At 32.5% G+C, this 19748-nt stretch overlaps 1 protein-coding gene and 2 non-coding genes across 3 annotated transcripts; 2 read left to right on the forward strand and 1 right to left on the reverse strand.

Moving 5' to 3' along the window:
- Positions 1 to 4033: 4033 nt before the first annotated feature.
- LOC133039600 (uncharacterized) lies at positions 4034 to 19061 on the reverse strand. The gene is made up of 7 exons (XM_061118497.1): positions 17927 to 19061; positions 17180 to 17524; positions 16754 to 16999; positions 16491 to 16495; positions 14788 to 16396; positions 14297 to 14369; positions 4034 to 4199 (listed from the first exon to the last, which is right to left on the reverse strand). The coding sequence occupies exons 1-7, from the start codon at positions 19059 to 19061 to the stop codon at positions 4034 to 4036; spliced, it is 3579 nt and encodes a 1192-aa protein (XP_060974480.1).
- On the forward strand, positions 10158 to 10248 carry LOC115698451 (small nucleolar RNA snoR26). Its single transcript, XR_004008197.1, has one exon. It is a non-coding gene; the product is annotated as a small nucleolar RNA snoR26 (small nucleolar RNA).
- Positions 10292 to 10381, forward strand: LOC115698452 (small nucleolar RNA snoR27). The gene has a single exon (XR_004008198.1). It is a non-coding gene; the product is annotated as a small nucleolar RNA snoR27 (small nucleolar RNA).
- Positions 19062 to 19748: the final 687 nt, after the last annotated feature.

Genomic DNA, 19748 nt, shown 5'->3' on the forward strand with positions numbered 1-19748 from the left:
TTTTGGATCTAGAAAAACACTGAGGAACTCCAAGATACTTATCAATGAAAGGCTTGTTATCCATATTCAAGGAATTACGAAAGAAATCTCGGTCAAGAGAGTTGGAATTAGGAGAGAAAAGAATGGAAGACTTATGAAGATTGACCGATTGACCAGTAGCCTTCTGATAGATGAGCAAAATGTCTTTGATTTCAGAACAAGAGGAGGCAGAAACTTTGGTGAAAAGTAAACAGTCATCAGCAAACAGAAGATGGGAGATGGGAGGGGCGGAGCGACAGATAGAAATACCATGGAAAGAGTTCGACCGAGATTTATAATTAATAATCCCAAAAAGGCCTTCAGCGACAAGGAGGGAGAGATATGGCGAGAGAGGGTCACCCTGTCGAATTCCACAGGAAGGAAAGATTTGAGAAGAAAGACAATTATTTATAGGAAGACGGAAGGAAACAGAAGAGATGCACCGAAGGATGAGAGAAATGAAGTGGGAAGGAAAACCAAGTTGGTGAAGGATGTCTCGAATAAGCGCCCATTCAACTTTGTCAAAAGCCTTTTCCATATCAAGCTTTAAAGCCGCCCAACCAACTTTCCCATGCTTACAATTAGTGATGGCATGAATAACTTCATTAGCAATAATGATGTTATCAAAGATTATTCGATCACTGAGGAAAGCTCCTTGATTATGAGAAATAAGATCAGGAAGGATGGATTTGAGACGGTTAGCGATAATTTTGGACACAACCTTATAAAAGGTAGAGCAAAGACTAATAGGTCGATAGTCCTTGATACGGGAAGCATTCTTGACCTTAGGGGTGATAACCAAAGTCATATCGTTGACAGGAGCAAGGTCAACGTTGGTATTAAGAGCATGTAAGGCAGCACGACAGAGATCAATGCCCACGGTGTCCCAATTTTTCTGGTAAAAGCTAGGGTTTCAAGCCATCCGGGCCAAGAGCTTTATCCCCAGCAAGCTGAAAAAGGGCTTTTTTAACCTCCGCAAAGTCAAATTGGGTGGCAAGAAAAGTCTGCTGAGTAGCAGTGATCCTTTTAAAAATCCCTTGGAGGGTAATGGCAATGGCATCAGGATCCGTACCTTGCGAAGAGAAAAGGTCAAAGTGAAACTGAACAAAAGAATTAGTTATACCACTTAAGCTGGAGACACTGGAGTTATCATCTAAAGTAAGGGACTTAATGAAATTATTGCGCTTTCTAGTAGAGGCCTTACTATGGAAATATTTGGTATTCTTATCACCAGCTTTGAGCCAGTTGGCCCTGGAACGTTGTTTCCAGAAAAACCTCTTCCTTAAGCAAGATATTGTCGAGAGTACGTTGAAGAGCATTAGCTTTTTGAACTTCAGAGGGTGAAATAACTGGGCCAGCCAAAAGAGGCTCAATATCAGATTGGATGCGTTTGATTTCTCGAGCAAAGTTATTTTTATTTCTACCCCAAGAAATCATTGAAGCAATGCAATTATGCTGTTTCGAGAGAAAATCTTGGAGAGGGGAATTAGATTTATCCGAAAGAGCATCCATAGTCCAGTTATGTTTAACAAGATCAGAAAAATCAGATTCAAGAAACCAATGGTTTTCGAAATGAAAAGTAGAGTCACGTCGAAATATCATAGGGTTGCCCTCAAAAACCATTTTAAGAGCCTTATGGTTCGAACCGAAAAAGTCAAGATGATGAAGTGACGCCGTAGGGAAAAGATTATTCCACTTATGATTAACAATGGCCTAGTCCAAACGTTCTAAAGATGTACCATGTTTTCAAGTGAAACAGCTACCCGAAAAGGGGAGAAAGAGAGTATTTGCACAGAAAATTCTGAAAATGATGCATGGCATGAGAAGGAGGCAAACAGTGACTATTACGATCATTAAAACCAAGGTAATCGTTAAAATCACCAATAATAAGCCACGAAGCCAAAGGAGCAACATAAAAAAGACGATTAAGGAAAGTCCAAGAGCTATTTTTATCAGAAATATAAGGCGAGCCATAATAGCAAGACAAATGAAAAGTATTATTATTTATAGTAACAGTACAGGCAATATGATGAAGGGAGTAAGACAAAATATTAACATAAACATCATATTTCCAAAAGAGAAGCAGACCTCCCCCTAAACCTAGTCTAGGAACCTCAAGAACATTAGCAAAATACAACTTAGCTCTAAACACAAAAGTAGAATGAGCAGCAAGCTTAGTTTCCATAACAAAAAAAAAATCTGAGGTTGATGTTGCTTGCAAAGGAGGGAGAAGTTATGGAATGCTCGGGAACTCCCCAATCCACAAGCATTCCAACTGAGTAGACCCATTTTTTTGGGTGGGGTTGCTGAGCAACACCCGCCGTATTCTCATTGTCAGATATGGAAGGAACAACTGCAAAGTCAAAGTGAGGGGCACGAGCCCGTTTCAGCATGCTACGAACCGAAGAACCCACTTGACCACTATGCCGAGTAAAGGACCGCTTCCTTGTGGTTGAAGGAGCAATAGGAGTGTCAAGGTGTGATGGTGGAAGATTGAGGGACAGATGCCTGGGGGTTCGGGGTACATAGGAGCTGTTCCTTTTGAGGTGGAAGGAGTAACAGTGGAAGTCATAATGGGGAGAGAGGGAAGTGGGCAGTTAATGGTGGAGTGTAGAGGGTGTTGTTGAGTGACAATGATAGTAGTTGGTGGGAATGAAGTGGGGGAAGGGGCAACTGTAGTAGTCTGAGCAGTGGAGTAAACGGAAGTGAGGGTGGGTTGAGCTATGCTTGGGACAATGAAGTGGTCCATAGTTTCTTGAGGGCTAGAGTGGACAGTATTGGAGAGAGAGGGTTGTTCCTCAAAAGGAATGGATGTAGAAAGCTCGAAAATGCTTTTTTTTTTGTAGACAGACTTGGCTGGGGCACGAAGAGTGTCATTGTAACTAAGGCTGGGAGGAAAGGGATGATGGTCGCAATGATGGAGGAACTTCTCACACTTATTAAAGGTGTGATCAAGCTTGCCGCAGTGGTAACAATAATTCTGAATACCTTCGTAAAGAAGTTTGAGCCACTTGGTGATGGATAACTTCCTGAAATGAACATTCATGCCACGGTGAAGGGGTTTTGTAGTGTCGAGAAGGACTCGAACACGCAGAAAAGGAGTTATTACATCATAAAGAGAGGCCAGATGCACCTCAATAAGATCTCCAATAGTGTCAGCAACAAATTGAGCCAGACCATAGGAACGAGAGCCAAACGGGACATAATAAACCTGGACCCATAGAGGTATGAAGCGAAGTTGGGTGGAAAGGATGGTGTCAAAACCATCAGGAATAGCAAAAATCATAAGAGAACGATCGAAGTGCCAAGGTTGGCCTTCCATTACCCTTCGACGATCACCCTTGCAACCAAACTGAACCAGGAACATACCTGAGTGGTAATCAGAGAAAGAGAAAGGGCATTGGGTAACCCATGCATAGCTTTTTGAATCCAATCAGCTTTCAGGGTTTTGGGGGAGAGGATCTTAACAACCAAGCAGAAAGAATGGGATTGGGGTTCGGGGTGAATGGACACATGGTCAAAGTCGTGAATGAGGGCTTCTTCCTCAATGAGTTGAAGGGAGTGGTTATCAGGGAGAGTAGTCATAGTGATGAACAAATATGGCATAAAACACAGGGTAGGTAAAGAGAATAAAGTAGATATGGGGTAAATAAAACCCAGACAACATAACCTTAAATAGGTGAGGAAAAGAAAGTAATACCTGGATTGAATAGGGAGCGGAAGGTGGGGGGTGTTATTGCCATCCTAGCTGACGGAGGTCTAGATCGCCTTCTGCCCAGAATCAGAGCAATGATTCGTCTCCACCTGAGAATGGCGTTTGGAATTGAATGCTTGAAGGGATGATGGAGAAAGGGAGAACCATAGGATTTCTGGAAGTGCAATAAATGAGGTTCTCGGTAATGAGAAATAGGAGGTTGCATTAAAGGATTGTAATGATTAGTGGAAGATATTAAATGAGATAGCATTAATTAAGAAGTGAGAGGAGGAGGAGAGAGGAAAAAACGACGGTTGGGTATCACAAAGAGTAAACTGGATTAACCAGAGAAGAAGAGAGAACCCTAGAACGTTCCAGAGCAGAGCTCAGCTCAACTTCCCAATATTTTTTTTCATTCTTCTCCCTCCATGGCACCGTCCAAAAACGAGAAACCTTCCTAATTGCACACCTGAAATCGATCAAACCCCTGCCTCCAATTAATTTTAGTGGTTGAACTCAAAAAAGAAATAAAAAATGTACCATTCTATCATCACATAGCAGCAAGCACCCATTCTATCAATCATAGCATGAAATCAAATATGTATGTAGCTAAGAAAAGGGTATTCTCACTTTCAGTAGTACTCTTCTTCTTCAAGACGAACCGTGATTGTTTTACTTCAATTATAAGATTGCAGAGGTGACCAAGTGTCAATGGTATTTCACTGAAAATGAAGTTCCGTCTGATGGCTAGAAACCTGGGGTTTTTCAATTGAGAGATTAACTGCGGCATCGGACTGATGCAGAGAGCTTTCCCTTTACCGTGTTGATCTGACCTGTGAGACTCGAAGAGTCGGCTCTAGGATCTCCGAGATTGAGAGAAATAACCTTGTCGGCGGCATGGGGTTTGATTGATGGTTTTGGGGCTGGATTTCAGGTGTGCGAGTGGGATGGATTTTTGGTTTCTGAGTGGTGCAATGAGGTTGAAGAATCGATGTGTTGAGATTTAGGTTTTATTATTATTATTATTTTTAATTTTTTTATTTATTTTAACAAATAAATATTAGGTGAAAATAAATAAAATAAAATTAGAATAATCTAGACCGCCTGTGTCCATTAAACTAATAGAAGTTAGTAGGTACCAACATAATTTTAGAAAAGTGAACTTTTGAGTATTAATGCCATAATTTTCTGAAATTAGGTACTTATTAGTAACAAAATAAATAAAATAGGTATTTATACCGTAAATTTTTCTTGAAATGATTATTAAATAATAATATTAATTGGCGTGTCAAATTTATAAAAAAAGATAAATATAAGGGATTTTGCCACCAAAAAATAGATAAGGGGGTTAAGTGTATAAAAATTAAAGGGAAATTTGCAGCAAAAGTCTCCAAAAAAAGTCACTTTGATGCAAATTAGTCCTCAACCTCCAAAAATAGTGGCAATAGTCCTTAAGTTCATGTTTTTTATTTTTCCGTTAGTCCTAATTTTAACTGAGTCGTTTACTTTTTCAATATTGCTACGTGTCAAAATATTATTGGTCCAAATTATTATTTTAATTTTAAAAAATAAAAATATATAAATAAATATTTTTTTTCTTTTTCTTGTTTTTTCTTTTCTTCTTCGTCTTCTTCACGCAGCCTCACCCCAACCCCCATGATCCATCAACAACAACAATATTCATCTACAGTTGACATTTTCTTCTTCCGTTAGATTTAGTGGCAAAACCACCATGGATCTCATCTTCCAAAAAAAAGCCCAGAAAAATAATTAATCAAAAGAAAACATAGATTACACTAAATCTATCTTGTTGCATCTAAGTTTAACCAGATCCGTGATCCTACAGAGAGAGAGAGAGAGAGAGAGAGAGAGAGAGAGAGAGAGAGAGAGAGAGAGAGAGAGAGAGAGAGAGAGAGAGAGAGAGAGAGAGAGAGAGAGAGAGAGAGAGAGAGAGAGAGAGAGAGAGAACCAAAAACGAAAAGAAAAGAAGAAGGGGCTTTGGACTGCGGGAATCTCACATCTGGGGTTCATTTAGGCAATCATTCATTGGAAATTGCTCAAATGGCTTGGAATCGGAGAACCGAGATTGATAAATGCTCATCGTCTCTCTCTCTCTCTCTCTCTCTCTCTCTTTCTCTCCAAAAAATCTCCCAGATCCAATGTTATTATCCCCAAAAATAACGAAGGCGGAGATGGAATTGGCAAGGTGGGTTTGAGATTCGAATTTTGGAAGAACTAGGGTTTGGAAAGCATTTGCCATGGGAGGAAGAAGATGAAAGGTTAAAGAAGAAGAAGAAGGTAGATAGATAGAGAGAGGTAAAGAATGAAAAAGGAAAAACTGAAAAAAGGTTTTTTATTTTTTAAATAATTTTTTATAATTTTAAAAATGTTTTTTAATTTTCAAATAAAAAAATAATTAAAAATATTAAAAGATTTTATTTTAATTTTTAATAAATGTTTTAAATTATTTTTAATTGAAATTTTAATTTGAACTAATAAAATATCAACACGTGGCTTTTTTTTTAGAACAACTAACAGATTGTTAGAAAAAGGATTAACGGACAAACAATAATTTGGAGCTTGAGTATTATTACCGCTATTTTTAGAGGTTGGGGACTAATCTGCATCAAAGTAAACTTTTGAGGGACTTTTGCCGCAAATTTCCTAAAATTAAAATATAAGGGGGTTTTGCCACAAAAAAAAAGATAAGGGGGTTAAGTGTATAAAAATTAAAACATAAGAGAATTTTGCCACAAAAAAAATAAAAGGGTTAAGTGTTTAAAATTAAAACATAAGAGGATTTCGCCGCAAATTGCTCTTTCTTAAATAGGTCACATATAAGGTCCAGATTCTAGATCATTGGGTCTAGACAGAAATATATAGTATCAGTTACTTTCAAATGTTCTTTTTCGGGGAATTTTCATAAATATGAGAATTGAGAAAATCAACGAAAAAGTCAACGTCTCTAGAAAAGTCACTCGAAAAGTCACAATAAGTAAATGTCTCAGATATAACTAAAAATATAACTGGTTATATGAATAAAAACTAATAACTCAAACTTGTTATAATTGAAATATAACCGGTTTTGTAACATAATAAATAAATATAAATAACATAAAATAACTCAAACCAGTTATAATTAAAATAGAACCGGTTCTATAACAATGTTATAATGAATAAAAACAAATAACATGAAAGAACTCAAACTGGTTATAACTAAAAATAAAACTGGTTATATAACATAATGAATATAAATAAGTAACACGCAGTAACTCAAACCGACTACAATTAAAAACAAAGAAGAAATCAGTTCATAAAACACTGAAATATAAATTAAAAACAAAACTAGTTTCACAATAAAATACTTCATAACACATAATACCTCATAAAACCGGTTATAATTTTTTTTTTTAAAAAAAGTGGGGGTCAAATGTCTCAGATATAATAAACATAGAACCAGTTCTATAACATAATGAATAAAAATAAATAACACAAAATAACTCAAACCAGTTGTAATTTAAATATAACCGGTTCTGTAACATAATGAATAAAAACAAATAACACAAAATAATTTAAACCAGTTATAATTAAAATATAACCGGTTCTATAACAGTGTTATAATGAACAAAAATAATTAACACGAAATAACTCAAAACCGATTATAACTAAAATAGAACCGATTATATAACATAATGAATACAAAAAAGTAACACACAATAATTCAAACCGATTACAATTAAAAAATAAAGGGGAAATCAGTTCCTAAAACACTGAAACATAAATTAAAAAACAAAACTAGTTCTACAATAAAAAACCTCTTAACACATAATACCTCATAAAATCGACTATAATTTTTTTTAAAATGTGAGAGTCAATTTGAAAAAATACTGAGGCATAAATATGAAAAAACTCAGCTCCATAATAAAATAAATAACACAAATAATAACACACAATATCTAAAAATATAATATAAAAAACCGGTTCTATTTATCAACTAGTTAAAAATTTGAAAAAAAAACTAGTTTCGTAAAGTAACTAAGATAAAAACTCATACACAAAAACCATATAAACAAAACATTTCAATAAAAAACTAGTTCCTTAAATTAACTAAATAAAAAAATCAGTTCTCGAAATAACTAAATTAAAAACTAGTTTCTAAAAAAAATAATTCAAGAATTAATTTTTGAATTGATTAAATAAAAAACCAGATGACATAAATTAAAATAGGCTCAGTTCCACAACAAAATGACTAAAAACAAATAACACACAATAACTCAGAAATCGGTTATAATTTAAAAATAGAACTAGTTCTATAACATAATAAATAAAAATAAATAACGCAAACCGGTTATAATTAAAATATAACCGGTTCTGTAACATAGCGAATAAAAATAAATAACACAAAATAACTTAAACTAATTATAATTAAAATATAACCGGTTTTATAACAGTGTTATAATGAACCAGTTTTGTAACAATGTTATAATTAATAAAAATAAATAACACAAAATAACTCAAACCGGTTATAACTAAAATAGAACCGGTTATATAGACATAATCAATGAGTATTTTTGAGGTAGATATGGTATGGGTGTAATTATTTGGTAGGTTAGAGCATGTTGAATGGATGTTTTTGTTTAAGCTATTTTATTTAACTGATTTTGTGTGTGAGTTTTTATCTGAGTTGCTTTACGGAACTAGTTTTTTGTCTTAAATGTTTATCTAGTTGATAAATATAAACAGTTTCTTTATATTATATTTGAGTATTGTGTGTTATTGTTTGTGTTTATTTATTTTGTTATGGAATTGATTCTTTTCATATTTATGCCTCATTATTTTTTGAAATTGATCTCTATTTTTTTTTTTTTAAAATTATAATCAATTTTATGAGGTATTATGTGTTATGAGGTTTTTTATTGTAGAACTAGTTTTGTTTTTAATTTATGTTTTAGTGTTTTAGAAACTGATTTCTCTTTTATTTTTTAGAATCAATAGTTGAATGTATAATTAACTATTTTAGAATCAATAGCTGAATGTATTTCGACCCTTTAATTATATCGTGTATATATTTAATTTAATTCCGCATTTTTATATAATCATTCATATGCATATTATTTACATAACAATATCTAACAAATGCCTTTGCTCATGCTTTAGCAAAATATGCTCTTTTAGTGGACAAAGAATGCATTTGGTTGGAGGAATTCCCACCTCCTCTCATGACTATTGTATTATGATCTTAATTTTAATATAATAACATTTTATCTTAAAAAAAATCTAACAAATGCCACATATAGTTCAACATAAAATATATTGCATAAAATATATTTCAATATAATACTATCACAGTCGACCCTTTTAGGCAAAAATAAAATTAGGACCAAATGAAAAAAATGAGGTTATTAGAATTTGAACACTGAATCTCTTAGATATTACTCTAATCAAATTATCACCGAGTTGCAACATATATTTAATATTATGAGTATAATTTTTCATTTTATTATTAACTATATTTTATTTTTTTCAAAATGGGAGTTTGAGCATTGTGGGGCCTAACCGCGTCCTTCATCTCACCTCAGAGTCAGTCCTGAATACTATACAATTGTTAGAAAAATAAAAAAAATACCTTTTAAACCAATACTTTTCTATTACATAACTTTTTTTTTTTTTTTTGAAAAAACTCTTTTTATGAAAATATCATTAATATCCATTTTATATGAAAATTGAAGAAATAGAGAAATAGCGGGTGATTCTACAATGCATCCCCTTAAAAGAGATGTACAGATGCACCCTCTACTTGTTTCGGCATACAGAAAAAAAATTTACTCTATTTTTTTTTCATATTCATGTACGTTATAGCTATTTAAGGTATCTTATAAAATTTTGAGAAATTCGAAATAATTTACAATATAGAAAATAATGTTCAAACAGTCTATTTTATACGCGTATAAAATAAAAGTCAGGCGTGCAACACAGTGCTTGAACGTAATTTTCGGCATGTTAAATTTTTTCGAATTTCTTTAAATTTTGCAGGATTATAATTTACATGACATGGGAAAAAATTTGACTAAAAAATTATTTTTAGACGTATGAGTGTATTCTTTTGAAAGATGTCCATTCAAATATTTAAAACCGACAAAAAATATATATAAATTGTAAAATCATATCAACAATTTACCATTGCCAGAAGAAAATCAAATGCCAGTGTTAGGGTCACCCTGAACCAGATAGTCGTGTCCTTAATTTCGGACAAGGACAGAGTATTACTTATCTCCAAACAGACCGATACTTTAGGTCTCAGCCTTGCCCCTTTATAAGCCTTTCAAATTCTCAAACTCCACATCCAATAAACCCTAACCCTAATTACCTTCTTCTTCGCAATTTCTAATATTTTGTTTTTCATGATTTGTAATTTTTTTGGGGATTTTATTTTGCATAGATGGATAGAGCATCAGTGATGAGTCCATAAAAATGTTATCCTTGCACTTTGATTGTCAGTGAAGAATCTAATGGGGAATTTTTTCTCTGAGGTGCTCTCGCTCACTGTTCTCTCTTTTCTTTTTTTCTTTGTATACGCATATTGGATCAATGATGTTTAAATTACTGCGTTATCTATCTGCAATTTCCTATCACGGAATTGAAGACGATTATAGTTGACTGAGATCTAGTTTTCTTATGATTCTTTTTCTTTTCTCGATTGCGTTTTTGATTTTCTTCATTTTTTTGTTACATTGTGTTTTCTAGATCATCTTTCAGTGATATCCACCCTATGTGACATTCGTTTCTCACTTATATGTGGAAATATAAGGAAAGATGAACTCAATCTGTGTTTGTTTGAATTTTGATTGTGATGGTTCAATGTTTTATACTTTGGTAAATGGGATTTTGCAAGTCAAAGTTTGTAAATGCTTTGAAAAAAATATCAGGTTTGATCAAATTTGAACACTTTGTTCTTTTTACCCAAATTACTTTCTTTTTTTTTTTTTTTTATGTGCAAATTAGTTTCCATCGACTAAATGATATTTGAAATATTATTGCACAAGTGTAATTAAGGAACTAAGACCAATTTTAGACTTAGTGCATATGGAAAGTCATTATGATTTCATCAGAGCATTGTGCATCACTGGTACCCAGCACTAAAAGTCATAAAATTTATACTGTGAGATCTGTTTTGGTGTGTAGTGTGATCATTGGTAATGCTCTTTTGTGTTTTTCTTATTTCATAGGCAACAAAGTATCGTGAATAAATTATTTCATTAGAGATTTAATCTATAATTACAGTTCTAGTGGTGGAATGAGTGTATGCAAGATGGTTGGGAACTAATTTTTTGTTATGATAAATGGTAATTAGAAGTAAGATGTAAATTTCATTAAGCATGACATAGTTAATTGAAGGTCATCAAGTTTAGAAAGAGTTTTTATATAACAAGTGTTGCATTGGGGAAGTTCAGAATGTTATGGATTCACTTTGTATTATGGAGAACAAATCACAGAAAAAGTTTTGTTTTTTTTTTATAATATGGTTTGGTATTTGTTTTTTTTCAATATATAGAAGAATGAATAAAAAAATAAATTAGTGAATGGTGTAATTTATAATATAGATCTCATTGTTTATTTTCTTAGGTTTTTTATATACACATTATTGTTAAAATATGTTAAAAAATTGCTAAAAACAAGTCACGAGCAAATATTTGTTTTGTATTTGTTTTTTTTTTTAAATATATTGGGTAAGCTGGCTCGAGTCTTTTACTCTGGCTTCATGGGGTTTGATTTTATTTTGTGTGTCCTAAGTAATTTTTTCGTGTAAATTTGGTGATGTGAAATGGCACAAGAGTTTAATTTTATTATTTTGTCTTAGATAATTAGAGTTCAATCATAATGGGAATTTGACAATTTTGATATTAAATTTGGTTAGAAATGGTGGTTGTAGGTTGTAGTGCCATTTGCCATGAGTTTTTATTTGGCTAATCATGGTGGGTGGTGGCTAGTTAAGGCAATTCTTGTTTAGAATTTTCAGTGGCCATATAGTCTCTAAGTTGGCGATCCTGACATTGGCCGTGATTCTACGTTTAACACTGTTACATTTCGACGAGCCTTTTGTTATTGGTCACAATTAGCCTCCACATTCCTCATTATTTTCTGTTAGTTTTTGGGATAGTTTTGTCAGTAAAAACTAAAAAGACCAAAATTGAGGATTACGTAATTTTTTTTCCTTTTCTTTTCTATGTGGAAACTTAGGAATTTTATTAGAGCACTACTGTCAGTTTTTTCAGTATATTTTCAAATATATGAGTAATTTTTTTTTTATTGTATAACACACCTTATTACACTATTATTTCTTTAAATTACTAAAATTCTATTTTTTTTTTAATATATTTTATTTATTTTAAATATATATTATTAATATACATACATTTTTATATAAACATAATTATTAAAATTTAAAATAATTAATAAAATATTTAGATAATTAAATAGTATTCTATAAAAGTAAATTGCGGTATAAATATTTCGATTTTATACACTTAAATACTTAATGTTTATTTTTGGTGGCAAATATACTTAATGTTACAATTTTCTTACACGGTTACTACCACTATTATTAACTCATAAATATGGACACGTAGAGGGTCTAAATGCATTACATTTATTTATTTTATTTTAAAATTTAATATTCTTAATATAAAAAATTAAATATAACTTGTTTTTTTTTTTTAAAAATAAGAGAAATACAATACTAAATTACCAGTGAATCAGTAGTATATGGAATATGATTATCGAATTGAAATGTTAATATCATGTGAAAATTATTAATGAGAACAAGTTGTTTTTTTTTTCAAAAAAAAAATAGCATTTAGTTTTTGATATTAAGAATATTAAGTTTTAAAATAAAATAAAAATAAATGTAATGCATCTGAATCCTTTACGTGTTCGTAGTTATGAGTTAACGAAAGTGGTAGTAACGGTGGTGTAAGAGAATTGTAACATTAGGTATTTGCCTCCAAAAATAAATATTAGGTATTTAAGTATATAAAATTTGAAACATTAAGTATTTATATCGCAATTTACCTTTCTAAGTATAGGGTATTGAATAGTAAGTTTTTTTAAAAAAATTTAAAATGAAAGAATTTAGAATATTTATTGTAGTGTATTTTTAGTATAATTTTTTATATTTTTTAAAATTTATCTATTTTAGAGAAGCTGATGTGCGTAGATGCTATTGAGTGGATTGCAAAATGATAACAAAAGCAGGAAGATCTTATTTACCACACACACTTGGAAGCCCAAAGAACTCAAGTTTAATGATTCCACAAGACAGTCCAATGCCAATCAAGTTCATTTAAGAGAACACAATGGCAGCGACCAATAAAAATGATCACATTAAATTAACTTGAAAAATGCTTCTTTTATTTATCAATTAATCAAATTTACCTCTAATTTTATATTTATTTGAAACATACCTCTTTTTATTTGTATTGTATCCAAAATATCCTTACATAAGAGAATCACATGAAGAGTATCTTGAAGTGACAAGGTAAAAACAAAAGAGAACAATATAAAAAGGGTATAGAGTGTAATTTCCTCTTCAATTATAAGGAAACCTGGTTTTAAAAATGTTTACAATTTCTTGCCACAGTGACAAAAAAACAATGAAATCGACATTAAATAAATAATCGTAGTAAAATAACTTATAACAATTCTATAACAAATAAAAAACAGAAAAGAAAACAAAAGGAAAAACAATAAAAAAGAAACTGCTTAATAAATGTAGTAGTGACTATATTTGCGAGTACAATCTTAGATAATTAAAATAAAAAAACTGCTAAAATAAACCTAAACCAATACAAAAATAAATATAAAACAATAGAGTAAAAATAACTACTTAAAAAACATAAAAGAATCACACACTTCAAAATCATTTCGCCATTAAGCTCCTCAAATGTATTTATAGTAAAATCAAAGTAAAAAAAAACTTGAAAAATAGTGATTTATTTTTTATTCAAACAGATAAAAAAGTCAAAACAACACTAACTAAATAAATTACATTTTTTATTTTTTATTTACATATATTAATATTACAAAATATATATCATTTTATTAATTGAGTAGGTGGATCTCAAAGAGAAAAAATTTAAAATAATTTAAAAGAGAGCTATACATTAATTTTAAAAAAAGTTAAATTTATTAGTAAACTTAAATATGTCTTGTTGAAAATTATTAGTAAGGTTTTGTAGTTTGATTGTTGATCTTATTTTATATGAGAAAAATTAAGAAGAATTAATAGTTTTTTCTTTACCTTTTCTTTAAATTTTTTGCTTGAAAGGGAATTTGTAGGGTTTTTCAAGAAAAAAAAAGGTTAATTTATTTATTTTTTTTTTGACAAAGTGATTAAAATCACTCATGAATTTACGACGCCCACGTCCGCCACCGGCGCTGGAACCTCCTCGAACCAGGATAGCTAGCTCATCGTCTAACCGCAGAGCATGCTTTGCCAAGCCATGGACCGCTAAATTCTCAGAGCGAGCCACATGGGACAAAACTGCCCCCGAAAATTTAGACAATAAAGCTATAACATCTTCAAACAATGCTCCTAGCTCGTTGAAATACTTCTTCCCTTTGTTAATGGCCGTCACCAAAGCTAACGAATCTGAATAAACTGCATGAATTTGAAGACCACTCACATGAGCCCAATTAAGACCAACCAACAGGGCTAACGTTTCAGCCTATAACACTGAAATTCCACCTGAAATAACATCAAACCACAAAATTGTAATTAGAACATTACCAATCTGATTAACACTTAAATCCAAAAAATTTATCTACGTCCCCCTATGATTTACTTTAACTAGCCAAAGGGAGACCCTTTGGCTAGTAGTAACTTAACTCATGTATTTTACTTCGTAATCACCTTAGCTTTGTTATTCCTTCCTAGACCTAAGTATTCTTATATGATATCTAGAAATTACAAGATCTTTATAATTCACCCATACCTGAACGATCAACATTTCTTTTGGAATTATAACACTAATAAAATTCGTAACAAAATAATATTTAAAATACCTAATATGACTAACCTTTGAGTGGTTTACTTAACGCAGCGTGAACTCTATTATCTTCTGAGAATACCACCGCACCTAATCCAACTATACTCGTGGTGCTCAATACAGTTGCATCCACCATAAGTTTAGAGTATAACCTCTGTTCTTGAGCACTTGTAGAACTTCCAGCTGACGCTTCCCTATTCCTTCCATTAGTTTGAGAACTTTTTTTGGGGCCCTCCTTCATTGAAAGAATCGACTCGTAATAACTAATTATCCACTCAACCACAAACTGTGGTTGTCTTATTTGTTGACCATGAGTAATCTTATTCCTTTCAGTCCATATTGCCCACGAACAGATAATGAATTTTGCAAAGGCTTCTCTGTCCACTACCTCAGAAGCATAAAGTAAAACATTCTTAAAATCAATCTCTTCTTTTACTTCATGTAGAAAAGAGAATTCCATAAGATTCCAAATGCCTTGTGCAACAGGACACCAGAAGATTGCATGAGCATTCGACTCTCCTCCGAACCCACACAACTGGCAAGAGGTACTGGATGCGATATTTTGTCTAAACAATCCATTTCTCGTTGGTAGAATCTCGTGATAACCCCTCCACGCAAAATGTAAAATTTTCCTTGGGATTTTCAACCCCCAGAATTGTTTCCACCACAATGAGAACACATCACTAGCAGAAGAAGGTTGAAACTTATCTACAGTCATTGCAAGATTGTACCCACTCCCCACAGAGTAACTACCATGATTTGTATAGTGCCAGAACCATGAGTCCTCATGATTAAACAAGCTTAAAGGTATGGAAAGAATACATTCTGCGTCAGCTACATTGAAATATTGATTGACTACCTCATTATTCCATTTTCCTGGTGACTCGATAATATCTGACACTCTTGCCACCTCATACGCAGGGCGCGAACTTGGAATAAACGAAGGAGGTCTGGGCAACCAAGGATCTCTAAAGGTCCTGGTATTCATACCATTGCCAATACTTCGTCGTAGCCCTTTTAATAATAGATCTCTTCCCCATAAGATTCCTTGCCACGTTGATGATGGATAGGAACCCTTGTCTGCCTCTAGGATGTTAGATATTCTAAAATATCTTGCTTTCATTACTTGTGCCAGAATTGATGATGGGTTCATTAAGATGCGCCATGCTTGCTTGGCCAAAAGAGCTTGATTATACTGACTAAAACGTCTAAAACCCAAACCGCCATCAGTCTTTGGTTTACAAATCTTATGCCAGGCCCTCCAATGGACTTTTTGCTTATTATCAACTGAGCCCCACCAAAATCGTGCTATTAATCTTTCTATCTCTTCTCCAATGCCTTCCGGAATTTTAAAACATGCCATTTGATAAGTAGGCATTGCTTGGACTACTGCTTTCACTAGAATCTCTTTACCCCCTTGTGAGAATAGTTTGACTTGATATTCATTTAGCTTTTTCCATATTTTATCCTTAATTGGTCTGAATATTGCATTTTTGTTTTTCCCTCCTATCATGGGGAGACCCAAATACTTTTCTATAGCCTCTGTTATTCTCATATTCAATGCTTCTGCAAAGAGTTTCCTTGTTTCCTCAGGAGTATTTGATGAAAAATACAGAATAGATTTGTTAAAATTTATAACCTGAAAAGATTAACAACACTTAGGTTACTGCAAAATAAATTATCACCTACTTTGGTACAAAGAATCATATAACGTATTAAATCAAAATCTTTACCTGTCCTGAGCAACGCGAATATAATGCAAAAATTTGTTGAATTGTATGCAAAGAACCCTCATTTGCATCTAAGAAGAGTAGACTATCATCGGCAAAGAATAGATGGCTTATACTGGGAGCCTCTCTTGCAACTTTCAGCCCAAAAATTTCTTTCTTTGATTCTGCCTACTTAATTAGCGAGGAGAGTCCCTCCGCACATATTAAGAAAAGATAGGGAGAAAGTGGATCTCCTTGTCTTAAACCCCTCGTTGGCACCACTTCACCATGAATAGAGTCATTGATTTGGAATGGATAACGAACAGATGAAACACATTTCAAGACAATATTCACCCATTCGGTCTTGAAACCCATTTTTAACATCATTTTCTCGATAAACTTCCATTCTACTCTGTCATAGGCTTTACTCATATCCAACTTCATTGCTACGTAACTTCGCCTTCCGACTTTTCTTGCTTTTAAATTATGAAGGCACTCATAGGCAATAAGGACACTATCTGTTATGAGTCTTCCTGGGACAAAAGCACTTTGGTTCTCACTAATTAACAGTGGTAACATATTTTTGAGTCTATTTATTAGGACTTTAGAGATTATTTTATATAATACATTACATAAACTAATCGGTCTAAATTCACTAATCGACTCAGGTTGTTGAACTTTAGGAATAAGTGTAATTAGTGAATCATTAATACTTCGCATATCTGCCACCCCTGATATACAGTTTAACACTGCTTTAGAAACTAGAGGGCCAACAATATCCCAGTGTTCTTGATAAAACAAGGCACTCATTCCATCTGGACCAGGGCTTTTATCCGCGGGCATACTAAAAACTGCTCGTTGAACTTCTTCCAATGTAAAGGTCTTCGTTAGTGTTTCATTCATGTCATCTGTAACCACTTGCTCGACAGCTTGTAACAACTCCTCAATGCTTTCATTTGTAGGCATAATCGACGTAAAGAGTGCAGAATAATAACTCTTTGTGATATCACCTATGGCTTCGTTACTCGTACACCATATATGATCTTCATTAAATAAGCCTAAAAATAACCAAGATAAACTTTAACATTTGATTTATAAAATACTTTTATCCTAACAACTCATAATACTTTATACAACATTTCCTCAATATATGCTTAGCCTCAGTGGGAAACTTGTATCCATCCATCATATATATTTCAGTTTATTTACGACACCCTTAAAAACATATTCTATATTCAAACCATGTTTGCATAAATATAAGTTTATAACCTTAACTTAATGGATTGAGTTTGAACCCCTTCTCTCAACCTATTCTAAGCCACTTTTGAAAGACCACTAGTTAACAATTTACTCTATGTGTTGCCCTATTTAAAACACATGTAATACACATCAAATTGCAATTATATTAAAACTTATCCAAACTATACTTTTCTCTATAGTTAATTTACAAAAATAATTACCTCGAATTGTATTATTCTTTCTTCGTGCATTTGCCTTCTTGTGAAAAAATTTAGTATTCTGGTCACCAGCCTGTAACCATTGGACCCTTGCCCTCTGTTGCCAGAAGACTTCCTCCTTTAACAGCAACTCATTGAGTTTATTCTCCAATTGCCTAGATCCTTCGGTAGAACATCCTTTACTTTGCAAATTGTGCATTTGAACTACTTTTTTCTGCGTATCTTTAATTTCTCGGAATAATGATCCACACTTATTCTGATGCCAAGTATCCAGATTTGTAGCACATTGTTGTATATTCTTAATTGTTGAAATCAGTGGTGTATTTTCCTCAGACCTCCAACAATTCTTGATTAAACTCTTACATTCTTCGTCACCAATCCAGATATTCACGAATCTGAATCTTTTCCTCTTGTTGGAACCTATCTGCAAATCCGTATCATCCTTTACTTTTACCAACAGTGCTCTGTGATCAGAATGATAATAATCTAGATGCGTCAAGCTTGTATAAGAAAAAGAGTCCTCCCATGCTTCATTCACCATTGCCCAATCTAGTCTCTCCTTGATACTTTCATTGTCTGCACTTTTTGCCCAAGTATATCTCTCTCCTTTATAATGCAATGGGTGTAGTGCGCACAATTCTAAAGTACTACGAAAATCTTCAATTTGTGATTCATTTCTATATCCGCTTTTATTTTTATCATCCTGACTTAAAATTTCATTGAAATCTCCAATCACTAACCATGGTCCTTCATACACTATCCGTAAATGTTCCAACATATCCCATGTCAGTCGTCTCTTCGAAACATTAGGCTCCCCATAAAATCCACAGAAATGCCATTGTATTGGTATATTCTCTAACTTCATAAAACAACTAATATAATTAGGGGTAGAAGTAATTCCCGAGACCACAACTCTTTCCTTCCACAATAGCATTAATCCTCCTCCCATACCCACTCTAGGTACTTCATAGACATTGTCAAAAGATAGTTGTCTTTTTATTTCTAGGCTCTTACCTTGGACTAATCTTGTTTCCATCAAAAAAAGAACATCTGGCTTGAACTCTCGAAGAAGTAGCTTAACATGTCGTATTGCATCCTTACTATTCAAACCTCTAACATTCCAACTAACGATAGTCATTCCTCATATAGACTTACTAGCACTCGCAATAGACTATATATCTGTTATGATATCTTGATGATACTCCTTTATAACTTACTAGCACTCACAATGTGGAAGTATATAAAAAAAGGTCTCCTCACTTTGGACTTTCCTTCTAAGTCCATCAAACTTAATTATCTTGTTAAGATACTCCTTTATCTTCCTTTAATACTAAATATATTATGATTATCTTTGTAATAATAAGATTCCATAACTTTATTACCCATATATCAATGTATAGCGAAATCCTAAATATCATTAAAATATACTTAAAGATACCTATCCTACAATAAAATCAAAATACTATTCTCCTTTCATACTTGCATCATTTGTTACCATTTAAAATTATTATATTAAAAGAATAATTTTATATATCACAGTGCCTAAATTTTCATATCCTCACTTATTTTCCTCCAAACTTAACAACCAATATTGTAACTTAAAGAACTCTTTTAAATATTAAGAAAATTAACCTCATTTTAATTATATAAGATTTTTAATACTTATAATTATATAACTCTTCCATTCTAATTTATTTTGGCTGACTAAAAGTAATGACTTTTGTTCCACCAATCACGTTAACCATAAATATAAGTGTAGAAATACGTTTCATTAATATTTATGGCCTATAAATATTTAAAACATTGTGCTTTTATCATCATGTTT

The sequence above is a fragment of the Cannabis sativa genome, chromosome 7 (assembly GCF_029168945.1).
Source record: "Cannabis sativa cultivar Pink pepper isolate KNU-18-1 chromosome 7, ASM2916894v1, whole genome shotgun sequence".
NCBI classification, from domain to species: domain Eukaryota; kingdom Viridiplantae; phylum Streptophyta; class Magnoliopsida; order Rosales; family Cannabaceae; genus Cannabis; species Cannabis sativa.

What these genes read in the sequence shown, in the direction of transcription:
- LOC133039600 (XM_061118497.1), bottom strand. Translation starts at nt 19,061, where the DNA reads ATGACTATCGTTAGTTGGAATGTTAGAGGTTTGAATAGTAAGGATGCA. An exon ending in AAAGAATAATACAATTCGAG is followed by an intron (nt 17,525 to 17,926) that starts GTAATTATTTTT and finishes GGTTATTTTTAG; the next exon opens with GCTTATTTAATGAAGATCAT. An exon ending in AGGGGTGGCAGATATGCGAA is followed by an intron (nt 17,000 to 17,179) that starts GTATTAATGATT and finishes CTTTTGTCCCAG; the next exon opens with GAAGACTCATAACAGATAGT.